Raw genomic sequence first — 16,332 nt, forward strand, 5'->3', positions numbered from 1 at the left:
TTTTGTTTCTTTTTCAAATTCTTAACGTGTGACTTCATCCAGAGAACACAATTTTTGGTGCATTTGCTTTGCATAGAACATTTCCCAGCATCTTTATGAGATGTGTTTTCTGGGGGGGGAAGGGGGGGGGGGGGAAGGGGTTTCTTAAGAGGATGGTGGAAGCAAAATGCATATTTTGCCACTAATTTTCTTTCCAATGTTTCCTAGATAGAGAATAAAGGGTTAGGAAAAACCCACTCCACTGAGGCAAGATTTGCCAGTGAGAAAGGAATGAGGAATGACGTTTGTTTTATGCCCTTTCTGTTTCATCCTATCATGGCAACATCCAGTTCCTTGTAGTAAAACCGAGTCAATGAGAACCATAGTAATCTTTTTAAAAATGCTGAAATATTTTCCACACAACAGAAGCGGTCCTGCTGAGATTTTTCCGGAACAAACCTTTTTCTAGAGAGGAGGTGTTAGCAAGAAAGTTTACTAGTTGAGATTATTACTTACAACATCTGTTCCTAATCCTCAGTAGTTGTGTCTCATGTTTGTCTCAATTTGTACTTATTTGAAGAGAATGAAAAGTTTTGCAACCTTTGTCTCTAAATTGAGGATGATTTACTGACTAAAAGAAGGAAGTATTACAAGTGGAAAATGGACATAATTTCTATGCTAAACCATTTAAGGAAGGTTATGTTAAAAAATTATACTCCAGCTAACATTAGGCAGATATCTTACACAAATCTGTTTGTCTGAATATGAAGGAGTGGCAAGAACTCAAAAGACTTGCTCAAGGACACAACAAAGAAATTGGTGATAGTGCTGAGATTAGTCCGATCGGACATCAAATACATTTGAATAAAATTAAAATTGTTAATTGTATGCTATGATGTCCCAATAGGAGAGAGAAGTCAATCAAAATTATGTGGGTTTTATGCACATAGGAATCAGATTGTTAGCTGAATACATTAAAATGGGCATTCCATGTATTAGAATTGTTTATAAAAATAGCAGCTAGTGCTGTCTCCATTTGAGTGTCTGAGAGGGCCGTAAGCTGATTATGGGCTCATTTTTTGTGACTCGTTCTGAGTTTCTAGGAAGATACAAAACATTAACTTGCTAATTTTGGTGATTTTATACCAGTTGTACCTCCTTATAAAGACATGACCTTTTCATGTTGATAATTTGAGGTTAATCTGCTTGAAAATATATTAAATATATACAAATGAAAAGCATCTCTGTTACTTCTGCTTCATTGATTTAAGACTCTTTCACTTCTGTTCAGCATTCTGCTGCTTTTCTCTGTTTTCTTTTCATAAAGGTGTATTGTAGATATCTCTTTACTTATTATCTGCCTATATTTTGCCAGAGCTTTTTTAGGATGGCTGCTAGGGAATTCGGAACATGAGATACGTGGAGTGTAGCGTATGTTATGCAGTTGAGCAGGCATGTAGATGGCTTTGTGTGATCAGGTAAAATGCTGACAGGTTGCAGAATGAAATCCTGGTGCTCTTTCTGTTTATTATCATTAATGGAAGTCTTCATCATTACTGATGAAAAGCTTCTTGACAGCCTGTGATGAGCAACAAGTCAGAAATAGAAAAGACAGAACAATTTTAATGACTGGATATAATTGTAATGAATATGACCCCAGCAATATGTTCCATCTGCTAAGAAGGATGATGGTATTATAGGCTGCATTAGGCAAAGTGTCACTAGAAGTTGAAAAGGTGATGCATCCCCTCTCCTTGACACCTGGAGTGTTGTGCCTTGTTCTGTTCTCCTATTACAAGAGCGAAGTGGACAGAGTTCAGTGCAGGGCCACCAAGATATGAGCAGCAATTCTGTGAGGAGAAGCTGAGAAACCTGGAGGTGTTTAGTTTTGTGGAGGTTCAGGTGGATTTCATATAAATACCTGAAAGGAGGATGCAAAGCATGGAGTCTGTTTCTACTCAGTGGTGTCGCTACCAGGAGGAGAGGCAGTGGGCACAAACTGGCACTCCTCTGACCATCAGGAAGCACTTCTGTGCTGTGCAGGTACTGGGGGACTGTCACAGTCAGAGGCTGAGGGGTCTCCTCCTTGTAATCGAGTCTGTGAGATATCGAATAATGTCGATAATGGACATGGTCATGGGCACCTTCCTCTGGGTGTCCCTGACTGAGCAAGAGCTGGACCAGATGGACCGACCCTGCTGACCTCTGATCCTTTAATTTCTGAGGGATTTGTACTGTGGTCATTCTGGCACTGCTCTGACAAGACTGAAATGAGGCTTCCTCTTGGTGTGTGTTAACCAAAACAAGAAGACACAAAATTCACAAAAAGAGATTTGTTCTTCCTAGAACAATAAGCCTAGCTTGATCTTTGCTTCTTTTTTTTTTTTTCTTCACATAAAATACCTTAATGTTTTCATATAGGGCACTCTTTTCTGCAGTGAATCAAAATGAACCACAATCTTCTGGGTTTCTTAACAAAAAGTATACTGCAAAATAAATTTCAGATTCAGTTAATACAAACATTAAAACAGCTGTGCTGGTGGAATGATTAGAAATACTGTCACAAAAGTTTAAATGTAGAGAAGCTCCTGATCATTCATGCAACTGTTACTCAAAAGGCAATTCTTTTTTTTCATCTGTCCTCCACCCACTGCTGTAACAAACATAATTGCAATGCACGATTCAATGCTTTTAAGAAAACATTTGATATTGATTGGTTTAGTAGCAGAGAATCCACCTAACATTTAAGGAAAGATGCTAACAGTAAAGCAGAGTTATCTTCGTTCCAAAATGGTTTGATTATTTTAGATTGTCAAGCAATTTATAGTGAAATACGGATGTGTATCTGTGCGTTAACTGTAAGATTCTTCTTGATTAAAATTAGTAAAGCCACAAGTTGTGAGGTTGAGCATGACACAAAGCAAGCTATGATTGTGTACTTGAACTACTGATTGTTTCTGACAGGCATATAAAGCAGCTGGTAGACACGATCATTGCCTTTCTGGCAATAAGGAAATGAAAGCTATAGTTCAGGATATTTTCCAACGCGAGCAAGAGTATGAATACTTATGAATAGTGATGATAAGGAGCTATGCTCACTTCACAGATAATCACAGCTATGATGACCTGAGTATGTTTCTGTACAAGTGGGCTCACAAACACGCTTTTCTCTCTTGTTCTACAAGTTGGGGTGTCACAGTGAGCTAAGCTTCCTATATATCAGAATAAGGGTCAATGCTGAGAAGTCTTCAGGGGGGAAGGGATGCTGTTCTGTCTGTGTAGCCCAAGATAGGATCATGCCCAGTGTACAGGCAGACTGGAGTTGGGACAGAGAAAATCAGGCTCTAATAGTACTGCTTGGCTATGAAGTGCTCTTCAAGGGCTTAAAACTATCCATAACACCCACTAAAAATTACATCTTACACTGTGCATAGAAATAAAACACCAGCATATGATGAATTGAGGGATGGTACATCTTTAGGGAAGAGATGATTACCTTTCATAGTCCTCGGAAATTAATGAGGCTTTTTTCAGATGAGGAAGTGGCAAAGAAACCTGAAGAGGAAATAAAAAGTTTCCAATTTGTACCTATGAGCATTACATATTCAATTTAATAGAAAAAGGGTCAGTTCTGCTGTGTAACTGCTGGTAAAGTTTCTGAAGACTGTATATGAATTTAGCCTTAGAGACCTATTTTCTTCTGAGTAATTCCAGACAGGACTTTATCTAGAAAAACATAGGGAGGAAAAGAAAAGCAGGGAATAAAATCTTTCAAATATAAGAATTTTTATAAAACATTTCTGAACAGAGAGCTTTTGTGGTGGTGTAAAAGAAAGAAAATTCCAAGATGGGATGCCTTTGAAGTGTCATGAGAAGTAAGACCTGATAAAGTAACCGTCAGAGAGAGTTCTCTGTAGGTGGTGTTATTTCTTTCTTCTCTGAATTCTTAATTCTAAGTGGCTCTGAATGTATTTATTTTTATTTTTCATGAAGGAAAATCAATTATATATTCTACTAGTGATAGACTTTCACAGGAGAGAAGGGCAAATACTAAAATGCAATTAGGACTATAAAGTGAAAGATACTCTATGTGTGGGTGAGAGAAGTGCAAATCTGCATCCTCAAATAGGAAAAGCAGAAAGCCCAAGAGCTTTTGAGATGTATTGAGAGAAAGCAGGACAATGTTAGGGGTGACTCTAGGCTGTCTCTGTGATAAAAAATGCAAAGAAAAAAGAAAACAACAGCTAAAACTATGCTTTCATGACAAAAGGGTGTTCATAGTTAACTCGAGAAACCAAAAGTGCTAAGTGAAGAGTTTCCTTGTGTTTTACAAAATATTATAGAAGTTCTATTTACTTGTAATTTGAGCAGTGAAAGTAAGGAGCACTCGGAACAATTAAGAGGATTAGAGATGTCATGACGCTGCAATGAGAAACTTCTGGTGAGAAAATAAAGCCTGGCCTGGGAGCTGTACAATGTGAACTGTTAGTGCTATATAGCAACTGTACTGAAAGATCAGTTGAAATAATTTTACTGTACTTCAAGTAGCCTGTGTTAAGTTTTCTGCAAAGAGTTCCAGAAACATCTCCTCTGAGGAATTTGTCAGAGCTAAATACAGTGTATATGGAATCTTCTGAAGCAAGATTCCAGACTGGCACCTAGTTCTGTTTTCTGCTTTCTTCTGCATTTTTCTCTGCATAAAGCAAAGCTGAGCCTGTAGCTTTTTTTGTGATCTGGTGAGGGACAGTAGACTGGAAATTTTTCACTCATGTAGAAGGTAAGCAAGAACGAATTGTCTGAAAATAAACCTGAATTCTCACTTGGTTTGAACAGCAATGTTGTCTAATTTTTTTGTAGGGAGGGGAATGGGGAGTATTTGGGTTTACTATAGCTTAATGTGTTGTGCGAGCCTCGACAACTCTTCTTGATGTTTTCTGTTGCATCACAGCAGTGTTGGTAGAACATCTCTTGTACTGTGAATTCCTTGAACTTTTCTTGACACCTCAGCTCAAATTCATTTTGGACACAATGTGGGCTTTGTATTGTTTTCAAAGCCTCCTGTATCTTTATAAATGGAGTCCAACAGTTGTCTGCAAAATAATTTTACCGTGCGCTGCCTTGTAACTTTTATGTACAAGTGTTACTGTTGTCTACAAGGAACTTCACTAGAGTCATTCAATGCTTACAGAAATTATTGTGTGATGGTGACAGATGAAAGTCCTCTACTTTTGAAGCTGTTGTTTGAGGGCATCTCATTCTAAACTTCATTCAAGGGATTTCCTTTTTCAGTCTCTCCAGAATTCAGTTTGTTATAGGAAATACTGAAGTTTAAGCTTGGCATGAGCATTAGAAGGATTTAAAACTGTAGCATCCTGTAGGAGAAAGAAACAGAGCAATAAAAAGTTGTACGATCATTGAATCAATATTATACCATTTCCTCTATATTAAATTCCTTCATTTATTCTGAAAAATACCTATCTGTTTACTTCTTATCTTCTGTAAATGTCACACCTACTTTTTTTTTACCCTCCTCTTTCCTCCTCCCTTTGTATCTCCTCCCCTGTGATAGAATCAATTGCATCAGTGGATATTATATAAAGAAATGTTTTCAGTGGCATTCACAGTTCACCCACCTTAGCCACCATGGGGCTAAGAGTTGCCAGCCTTTTTATGCTCTGGCTGGCCCTTTCCAGTACGAATGAAATAAGAAAAGGTAAGCTCTAGAAATAGTTTGGTGGTAAATCACCTCCTGGAAGTGAGAGAGGGGAGAATTAAAATATCACTGCAGAGATAGAAAGAGGAAGTGCATTTTAATATCACAATGGAGTCTTAAGGTCTCTTGATGTTCTTTAACTTTCAAATAGCAAGGCTGCATGGCTTCACCAACACAGGTGGATATTACTCTCTTTGGAGTGATTGGTATCTAAAGCACTAATCTCTAGTTTGAGGTAACTGGCAAATATTTTCATTGTTACTTTTCTTTCCATATGTTGAGAGCTTCCTAGGTATTGCAACTGCTGCACAGAAGGAAAATATAGAGTTTGGTAGGTTATTTATTACAGCAATGAAGAAAGCAGATGATTGTGCTTTACTTGATTAGTTTGGAACATGCATGAATGATATGAAAGCTTTCTTCAAAAGTCAATGTACTAACATAGGACAAAGCTCATTTTGTCGTTCAGGACATGAATAATCCTTTGCTATGGGCTCTGATTTACTCTATATGTTATTTCCTTTGAAGTATTGGAATGGAACTCTCAAACTATGAACTATTTTTATAGGACTAGGTTGTGAATTTTGTGCACTGATAGGGCTTGTGATGTTGATCCTGGTTTGCTGTGTCTTGAATTCATTGATAGAATGAAAGAATTGTCTTGCATTGATCCTAGTTGTGACCTCTGGGAGAATCTCTCCGTAGCATTCTTTTTGGAGAGAGAAGTGCATAAGCTTTGGTAGTGCCAATAAGGCTGGATGCATCTATTATTATTGCTAACCATCAAAGTACTAAACTTCAACATCCTCATGATGGTTCTACTTTCTCAAATTAAATGTTGCAAGAAAGCCCAGTGGAGATGAGTGGTAAATTTTCCTGTTACTTTGGTGAGCTTCCCAAGTCAGCTCAGCTTTCATGCTCAGCCATAATATGCAGCATCTTGATATTTAGCATGGCTGGGGAGGGAATGAATTTCAGAGCATCAGCTTAATCTTTTGCTATTTTTTGTTCTCTGCTACCACAGTTATTCTCTGCCCTACCTCCTGCAGAGGCCTGAGGTAATAGAAATTCTGTTTGCCCTCCAGAGGAGTTGTGGCACTTTCTTGGACTCGTGATGCTGTTTCCTTTCTAGTGCATATTGCATCAGAGAAGAAAGTAACTCTTAGGAATATTTAACATTGCTGAACTATTTGATTCATAATAAATTCATAAGTTTGGCAAAGCAAACCAATGCACTAACTTGTTAGTTGTCGGATGGTAGATTTCCTCAGCTCATGCAGGCAAGTTCCATCATATCAAGTGAGGACTACTCCCAACAGTTTTTCTTGATTTCTTGTTTTCCTTTAGATATTCGCATTTCTTCTGCTTAGTATGCAGGTTCTTGATTAGACTTGAGATCTGTGGAGTCACCATGGGCATAATTGCAAATGGCTTCTTCTGTGTACTGCAACACTTAACTCTTCTTGACTCCAGATCATTCATTTCGCTTTCCTGACTATTTCTTTTTTATAACTTAACAGGAAGAACAAGAAACCATGGCCACTATGTCTGCAGCACCTGGGGGAACAACCATTTCAAAACTTTTGATGGAGATATCTATCAGTTTCCTGGCATGTGCGAGTATAATTTTGTTTCTGACTGCCAAGGCTCTTACAGGGAGTTCTCTGTCAACATTCAACGTGCTCTGAACAGCAATAATCACCCTGAGATCCAGTATATCCTGATAACAGTCGCGGATTTCACGGTGTACCTCAAACCCAAACTGGCTGTTGTGGATGGGCGGATGTAAGTACCTTTAGTGTGATGGTGCTGGGAAGATAAAAACAGGATTGATTCTTTTCATATCTGACTGTATACCATTTAAGATAGTGGCTAAAAGCATTTCTACAAACAAACGAGAAACTTGAAATCCACCATAAAAATGGCTTTGGGAAAGGGCTTTATTGTTAATGGTCATTTCTGCACGGGTACAAGGGATGATTTAAATGCAAGACAGGAAAAGGCTTCAGTGAATTTTCTTTTTCTACTTGTGCAGGAAACAAAATGCAGCTCATGAGCCAGATCTTTCACTAATGTGAAATGATGTACTTTCATTAGTTTTATGGTATCACCTCGTGTTTATGTTAGCACATAGTCCATCTAGCAAATCCTCAGAAGTAAAACCTTTTCTATGCTATCTTATTTTTCTGGAATTAGACATGTTTTTTTCTGATATTCATAAGCATTTCCTTAAAGTCCAATAACCATTCTTCTTGCAGTTATGGTAGAGTGTAGATAAAAAAAAAAAAAAGAATTTCTTTGTAGCAATACGTATCATGAAAAGGCTCCTCCTGTAGTATGGTCACACAAGGAACTAGTCTGACACCATTATTCATGTCAAGTTGTGTCTTAACCTAACCTTTCTCTGTGTCTATGTATACACAGACTGAAAGAAGTGAGGTAACTCATAGATTAAGATTTAGTTCTGCAGAATGAGAGTGAAAGAAAATGTATGCTTGTATGTCTTAGAGTAATTAAAAAGAACAGTCTATTTTCAGTGTAGGACTGGATTTTGTCCAGACCTTGGCTTTTGATCTGAAATTTGAAATACACTGCAATGAAAAACTGTTCAAAATCAGATACAACGTTTTCCAGGCATCATACCAGAACACATAACAAAATGACATGAAGTTATACAGAATGCATTCTTGTTCTCAGATCTTAAAAAGGGGTCAACGAAAGATGTTTAGAAATCCTTTCTTGAGCTCAGACCTCTTTTTATCTTAAGTATTGTTCATAAAACAACAGATCCTTTCTGAACAGAGGCTTGTAGAACCGGTTTTTGCTGCATGCAGTATTTAGTTTATGTAGAACTTAATTTTCAAATTGCTCTTTAAATGGCTTATGGTCCATTGCTGTATAAAAAATAGCATTTCATAACACTGAAGCAAAATCTATAAAGCGGATAAATTTATGAATTTGGCTTTTGGCACCTGAGCCACTGGTTAGTAGAATGTCCTAGTATTAGAAGACAGAGAGAGATTCCACTCTGCGATATCTGAGGTGAAATGTTGCCCAATGTTTTATAATCCCTCTCTAAAACCACAGTCTATTATGGCCTCATTGTAAAGGATGGACAGTGCGGCCAACCGTGAAAATAATGGTCTCTGAGTTCCTGCCTAGTATTTATATGCACAAATCATTTGGCCGTGTGAAAAATACCTGCAGTAAACAGTTGGAAGTAACACAGTTATAGGTAATAAAGAGCTGAAATTCTCCCAGTCACACCACTAGTTACACAGAGATGTGCACAGATATATGAATCCTGGTAGATGATAATCGTACTGGCAAATGGGTAGAAAATGTACTGGTTATTTTATCTGGATTCTAGGTACACTATTTTTGTTTGAACAGACTCCAGCTCTTTAGATTTTACAGGTTAAGGCTGCCTGCCACAGTACCTTTATTGCTGAATGAATTTCAGTGGTGTAGCTTGTGACATAATGTACTGTAAAACAGGTAGACAGGTATATGAGAGATGTCTCATGAATTGATATATCAAACAAAACCATCTATTCTGAGCCTTCTGCAAAATATCTTCTGTCACATTAACATACCTTACTGTCACTATTAATAAGCTTGGTCCTGACAACTGAAAACTACTGGGCTAACTACTGAAACAAAGTACTGAATTCCTCTTAACCTGCTCCTTTCTGTTTACATTTTTCTATCACTTTTGTTAGCAATCCCCATATCTGCCTGTGCTTTTTGAACTCTCTCTTGAAGAGGAAGATCTCTTTAAAGGAATATTCAATCCCTCTGGAATGATTGCCAGTGTTTTTAATATAGAAAACTTTGATTTAGGCTGTTACTTCTTTGGTAGAAGTAAATGATTAATAAGCATTTGAATATCCTCTATTAACACTAAAATGATGATGGATTTTCCTTTAATTAAGTTAAAGACATCTGGCTCTTTTTTTTTTCTTATTTTCTTCTTAAAGATTCTGTGCTCTCAAGGATCCTTTTACCTCTGGTACTGTTTTACAATTTAAAGACACTAAGTTATCTTGTCAAAAAGGAAGAGTATTATATGTTTCACTAAAACAATACATGCTATGCAGGTAGGGTCAGAATGGAATAACTAAGTTGGAAGGGACCTGCAGACCTGATCTAGGTTAACAGCCAAACTACTTTAGGGGTAATCAAAAGTTAAAGTATATTATTAAGGGAGTTGTCCACCTGCCTCTTGAACAGAGACAGGCATAGGACCTATAAACGTGATAGAGGCTGGATCTCCATTCATTAGAGTATTTGGCATATAGTAGACATTCAAGTAACGCTTTATGTTTTTGTACTAATGCAAAGTCTGATTTTTTTCCTAGTGTCAAGACACCTTACTACAGCTCTGGTTTGCTCATTGAGAGCAATGACATTTATACCAAGGTTTATGCCAAACTAGGCCTAATTCTGATATGGAATCAGGAAGATGCACTGATGGTATGTAAAATCTATTTATTTTCTAGTAGCATTTCCTGTGTTTAACAGACCACTATGGACTGAAAAGAAGTAGAATTTCATGGACTGGACAGAGCCAGAGTGTTAGACTTACTCATCCAGCTGATACTTATAGTATATGATTTTAAAAAGGTAAAATTCCTGTCTCTGCAATGTGATAGTAGTATGGGGTGCAGATGATCTTACTACTCAAAAGAAAGGCAACAGTAGTTTTCTGAATAATAACTAGTGCTTTTGATGTAACACCCTCCCACTCTGTTCATTTTCCTTCTTGTATCTTTTATAAAACTGCCATCATTGCCATCATCTACGTGCCTAATGTCTGTATGGCTTAAATTTTAACCCAACAGTTAAGGAAAAAAAAAAGGAAAAAGAACTGAAATTTACAGAATGTTTTCATCTTTATCACCATGATGTTTATAGTCATTATTAAAATAAATGACCTTCAGACCTTTTTTTTTTAATGTTTATTTCTTGTGTGTTACTTTTTTTGCATCCAGTTATGTGTTTCTTAACTGTTAGAAACTAATTTGCCGTGAAGAAGCAACTTCTGGGAGAGTTTTGGATTTGCTATCAATTCTGTCGTTTACCAACTTCCCTTTCAATTAAACATACTTCAATTAAACATTGTCTCCATGCTCCAGATAATTCTTTTTTTTTTTGTTTGTTTGTTTTTCTTTCCACTACCTAGGTGGAGCTGGACAGCAAATTTGGTAACCAGACATGTGGTCTTTGTGGGGATTACAATGGAGTTCCAGTCTACAATGAGTTTATTAGTGCAGGTGAGCCATACACACTGTGTACTATGTATGTGTATACTGTTTGCTTTGTGACAGTTATCACAAAATATAGGCTCTTAAGCATGGTTTATAGGAGCATCATAGGAGTGGGTGGACCTTTTATCTCAGATATTTCTGTGTTTGTCCCAGGGTGAACATTATGAGCCAGTGCTGCTTTCCCAATCTGTGATTCTTTCAGTCCAGATGCATCATCGTTTCATCTCTCCTGACCTTTTCTGGTTAGGATGTTTAAACTGTTAAGTACGCTTATAATAGACATAATTCAGAATGGAGATCCATATCTGAGAGATGGAGATTGTATCTTAGTAACTGTTCTCCCAAGACTCAGATGTTCCTTGTCTATTTTTTGTTCTTAGCAAGGCCTCCTGTTATTTTTTTTTTCCTCACAGTTGCAAGCTACAATTCAATTACATATGGGAATTTACAGAAGATCAGCAAGCCCAATGATGAATGTGAAGACCCTGATGAAACTCAGGCTCTCCCAAGCTGTAGTGAGCATGTGAGTAAGCATGTGAACTTCACTTTCATGGACACATGGAGACATCCTTGCACTGTGAGATGTTAGTGTGTGGAGAGATGGGAAGACTTTATCCATTCTAAGGCAAATGGTTTCTTCTTCCTTTCATGTGTAAATGTAGTTCTTTAGGAGGTTATGGTTTTTATTACTAGAAAAGGAAGTGTTTAAGAAGCTCAGGTGCTTACAAGTCTCTTAAATACTTTTACTCTTCCTTCCCAGCGTGATGAATGTGAGAAGTTGCTGACCTCCTCTGCATTTGCTGATTGTCAGTCACGCCTTAATCTGGAAACATACATCCAAGCCTGCATGCAGGACAAGTGTGCATGTAAAGGAAATGAGGACGCCTTCTGCCTCTGCAGCACCATCTCTGAGTATTCTCGCCAGTGTTCACATGCAGGTGGCCGGCCGGGTGAATGGAGGACAGAGAACTTTTGCTGTAAGCAGCATTTTATAAATAAATATTTCATTGGTGTAGCACGGTGAAACATTGAAATAAATTATTCTTTTACAAAGTTATAGGTATATACCATAAATTACATACCAGTAGTTGAATAAACAGCATATCATGTTCTTTCCATTTTCTTCTATTACCTTTGTTATTAAGAAATCTTTTTCAGCTAGTAGAAATTATGCTCCTGTTAAAAAGCTTGAGACCTGATGCTGTAGGTGAGTAAGAGAGTTCATAAGCAAAAGGAGAAAGTGGAGGGAAAAAAAAAGCAACTGGAAAGCAATTCAGAAACAGTCAAAGATTAAAAATACTTGGCAAAATGGAGCCTTGCTTGAGACACCACTTATTTGAAGTGAGTGGGTCATATGATCTGTGGTTTCTGATGAATGATGGACTTAACATTCAAAAAATGTGATATCTTCCTCATTTTTTTTCCAGACAAGACATGTCCTAGCAACATGGTCTATAGAGAAAGCAGCTCACCCTGCATGGATACTTGCTCACACTTGGAAATCAGCAGCCTTTGTGAGGAACACTACATGGATGGTTGTTTCTGCCCTGAAGGCAAGTGTGTTTCCAGTTCTTGTATGTTTATATGTCTGTATTGTTTTTACTTGTCTTTAAAAGAAAAAAAAACAAAAAACCAAGAACAAAACCAGGAGCACTAGCAAGGGAGATCATAATTAAAATATTAGATGAAGTCAAATTATATTTTAAAAATTACTAGTGCTACTAATTGTTTTGAATGAAATTCTAAGACAAATATGTCAATCCTCGAAAAAAAAATTACAGTGCTAGCTTGCGGTGGATGCCAGAAGGTTTGAAAAATTTGAACATGAGAATTTTTGAGATTGTTATTTTATACTTTCTCATTTATGTAAAATTATGTAAAGAGATTGACAGATTTTTAAAGCTGGCTTGAAGTATTTTCCATGTGTCTTGTGTTACAAAAAAGTAGAAATGGTTTTCTTCTGCTTTGGTAACTACAGCCTCTGTTTTCTGTGTCAAGTGAAGAGTGTCCCTAATCTCAGTATTTCTCCTCTGTGGAAACTGCTGAATTCAGAAGGAACTGTAATAGTTTGCTGTTTTGCTTTACAGGAACTGTGTATGACGATATAACTGAAAATGGCTGCATACCTGTTAGCCAGTGCTACTGCAAACTCCATGGAAAGGGGTATTCACCTGGAGAAACCATTACCAATGAATGTGAAGAATGGTAAGGGTCACGGTCATCCTCCTTTCTTCAACTGTATATGGGTCTGTCCTTTTCAGACTTTCACTTATTTGTAGCTGACTTCCTGAAAACATTCTAAACTTACATTAGACATCCGTGCAGCCTTTCTGAAAGATTTTCTTCTATCTGTGGCATATGATGAGAGAAATCTTTAGGAAGTGGTCAGATTTTATATTAAAAATTAACTTGCTGTTTGCTGGCTGTACAGATGCTTTCAGTTCCTATAATATATACATGTATTTCTGGATTATTTTTTGTTTGTTTGTAGCACCTGTGATTCAGGAAGATGGACATGCAAAGATTTACCCTGTCCAGGCAGATGTTCAGTGGAAGGAGGTTCCCATATTACTACCTTTGATGGGAAGAAATACACCTTCCATGGAGACTGTTACTATGTGTTGGCCAAGGTACTGTGTACTGTAGAGCTTTTCTCTAAGCTGTTAAATGTGTCTGTGCACTCATATGGAATAGCTGTGAATTGTCACTTTATTCCACTTTTATGGGATGAGGGAAGCAAATGTCAAAAGCCTCACTGGAAAATTCAGGATGGGCTATTTTTGCCCCATGGAAGGACTTGGGCACCTACTGCAGTGAGTGTCTTCCTCAGTCACTTAGCAGACTACATATGCTGTCATTTCACAGCGGAGTCTTTCATGTATAAAAAAAATCAAGGAGCATACTGACTGCATGGATAGGTAGTCAACAAAAATTGTGCAGTTCTCAGGATTGGAATGTCTTAGCCAGATCTGTTATAGATATTTCTGTGTCTGTGTGTCAGAGTCAGATAGGGAAAAGAGCTTGGCAGCTATTTCATTCATTTGTCCCTAAAATATCTGGTGCATGTTTTCCAAAGATTTTGTTGAACCATTCCTTTTTTTTTAACTTTGAAAGAGAGAGAGAGAGTTCATCTGATGAAACTTGTGCTAAAATTGAGGTTTTAATAGCTAAGTTCTATAGCAATATCTATTGTAACCTTTGATTTTAGTCTTTGTTTTGGAAATCATCTGGTGTGAGAGATTTTTTTATTGGACTAATGGATTTTTATTTCCCTGTGATTGTAGAGTACTGTGAATAATACTCATGCCCTCCTGGCAGAGCTGGCTCCTTGTGGCTCCACAGATGGACAGACCTGTTTGAAGACTGTTGTGCTGCTAGTAGATGACAAAAAAAATGTAAGCGTTGTTTGGGTTCTGCTGGGTGTTTTGAAAATTAGCATACATCTCAGACTGTTTCAAAGTCATTCAAAAAGGGTGAATGACAAATCTCAGAGTGACTGATGATAAAAAACTAAAGAGTTCACCTCAGAAATTCAAAACAGGCCTCAGCTGAACAAATGCTGAGTTTCAAATAAGCTAACATTTTCCTCTTTCTCTTCTCTCTGCCATGTCTCACAGTCTTCCAGGATGGTGAGAAAGAGAGTACTATCCTTTCTCACCTCACGGTATCTTACTTTTCTTCAGATTGATTTGGTAGATCTAATTGAGTCTTTTTCAGAAGACATCCAAACTTTTAATGTTCGTATAATCCAACCTATTTGAATATTTGTATTTAATTCACTAATAATGTAAATGAAAGTGATGGGAAATCTTCAGTGCTTTTCTACATTTCTGATTCATATTTATGTAAAGTCTTCTGAAGTATTATGTTTGGTTGCAAGAATACCTACACTATGTTTATACGTAATTTGTATAATGTATATGTATACATAAATGATATTTTTCTCCCGTGTTTCAGGTCTTCCATGACCTTGCCAGCATAATTAAGAAGCCAAACCAAATCAGAAAAGCATTTTTTGTTCCTGTGTGTACAAACTAGCATTTTATGATAAAGCTTAACAAACTGCTTTCTAACTGTGACAGAATCACACTAAACCATTACATTTACCATCACCATTGCTTTTATAGGAAACCAGAGCTAGCTCTGTATCCTGAAGGCCCAATATTTTCTTCTACTTTTGTGACCAAAATGTTTAATAAATGACAATTTGTTTTATTACTTGTTATATATTGTTTTAGACAGATGTAATCAAAACACTGAATAGGAAGACTAAACCTTACTTCTATCATACAGGCCCACTGCTACATTCAATTTTAAGACAGACTCTTCCTTTCATAGATTTTAAGTTCTAGCCACAGTCTAAATGTGCAAAATGTTTTCTCTTTTCTCTCCCCTCTTAAAAAGTTATTTTTTCTCTCAATTTCTGTTCTTCTCAGTATCTGGAACCTCATCAATTCCATTTGCTTTTATACAGGTGGTGGTTTTCAGATCAGATGGCAGTGTGTCACTGAATGAGATGACAGTGAATGTGCCTCATGTGTCAGGTAAGGATCACAACCTTACATGTTGTCATGCACCTGATTCTGCCGAGGAGGTTGAAATTTTTCAGAGCCAAAAGTTGGAGACAGACATATGGAATTTGTTCAGATGTTGAAACAAGAATTAAATTTGGAATGATTTTGAGGTAAATGTGATTTGATAGCTTCTACTGAGAATTTCATGGACAGATTGATTATGCAGGTGATGACTGGAAAAAAAAAGTCCCTTCACATTCTTGATACAGCACGTAACTTGGGAAAGTGAAATTGTCATGGCTTAAACTTAAAGTGAATAAGTCAATTTCCCTAAAGAGAGGGGCATTTAGAATTTTCCAAGTCTGAGTATGTGATGTGGGCATGTCTTGGCTCTCAGTGATGTGAAGGCTTAAGCTTCCATCTCCTCTCCATGCCTTTTTTGTCCATAGGCAGAAAGCCTGGCTGAATGTAAGTGCTATATTGACCAAAGCAGGAAAGACAGATGTACTATGTAGAACCCTTTTATCTTCCCTGCTAGCTTGGGGTACATCTTTTTGAATAATCAGTAGACATAGACACTTTTTGAATTTGACTCATATGACTCAATTCAGAAGCCTTAGTTCTGGTGGGATGTAATTATCAAACAGCAACTGCAAGGTCCTGCAGCAATTTCTGAAGCAGTGTGGAGCTTCTACATTCTATCATGTCTTTTTAGATATGCTCCTGCAGCACATTGATACAGTTAAGTATTCACTTACAGGACAGAGTCATGAATGCTTGTGTAAAATCAATTACAACATCTTAGCTGCAAGTTTAGAGAAATCAAACTGTTCTTGGCAATAGAACAGACTATCTA

The 16,332-nt window shown here is 37.2% G+C and overlaps 1 protein-coding gene across 1 annotated transcript in view; it reads left to right on the plus strand.

The window, feature by feature from the left end:
- The first annotated feature begins 5,622 nt into the window (after window positions 1-5,622).
- Window positions 5,623-16,332, plus strand: part of MUC2 (mucin 2, oligomeric mucus/gel-forming) — a 65,994-nt gene continuing 55,284 nt past the window's right edge. Inside the window, exons 1-11 of the mRNA XM_065755598.1 lie at window positions 5,623-5,692; window positions 7,213-7,477; window positions 10,054-10,168; window positions 10,878-10,968; window positions 11,376-11,485; window positions 11,723-11,939; window positions 12,390-12,515; window positions 13,050-13,167; window positions 13,454-13,592; window positions 14,247-14,357; window positions 15,437-15,506. Coding sequence (XP_065611670.1) covers window positions 5,623-5,692; window positions 7,213-7,477; window positions 10,054-10,168; window positions 10,878-10,968; window positions 11,376-11,485; window positions 11,723-11,939; window positions 12,390-12,515; window positions 13,050-13,167; window positions 13,454-13,592; window positions 14,247-14,357; window positions 15,437-15,506 — 1,432 coding nt within the window. The remainder of the gene's footprint in view (window positions 5,693-7,212; window positions 7,478-10,053; window positions 10,169-10,877; window positions 10,969-11,375; window positions 11,486-11,722; window positions 11,940-12,389; window positions 12,516-13,049; window positions 13,168-13,453; window positions 13,593-14,246; window positions 14,358-15,436; window positions 15,507-16,332) is intronic.

Source organism: Cyrtonyx montezumae, unplaced genomic scaffold (assembly GCF_038088225.1).
Source record: "Cyrtonyx montezumae isolate F1298 unplaced genomic scaffold, pur_monq_1.0 scaffold_10, whole genome shotgun sequence".
In the NCBI taxonomy this organism is placed as follows: domain Eukaryota; kingdom Metazoa; phylum Chordata; class Aves; order Galliformes; family Odontophoridae; genus Cyrtonyx; species Cyrtonyx montezumae.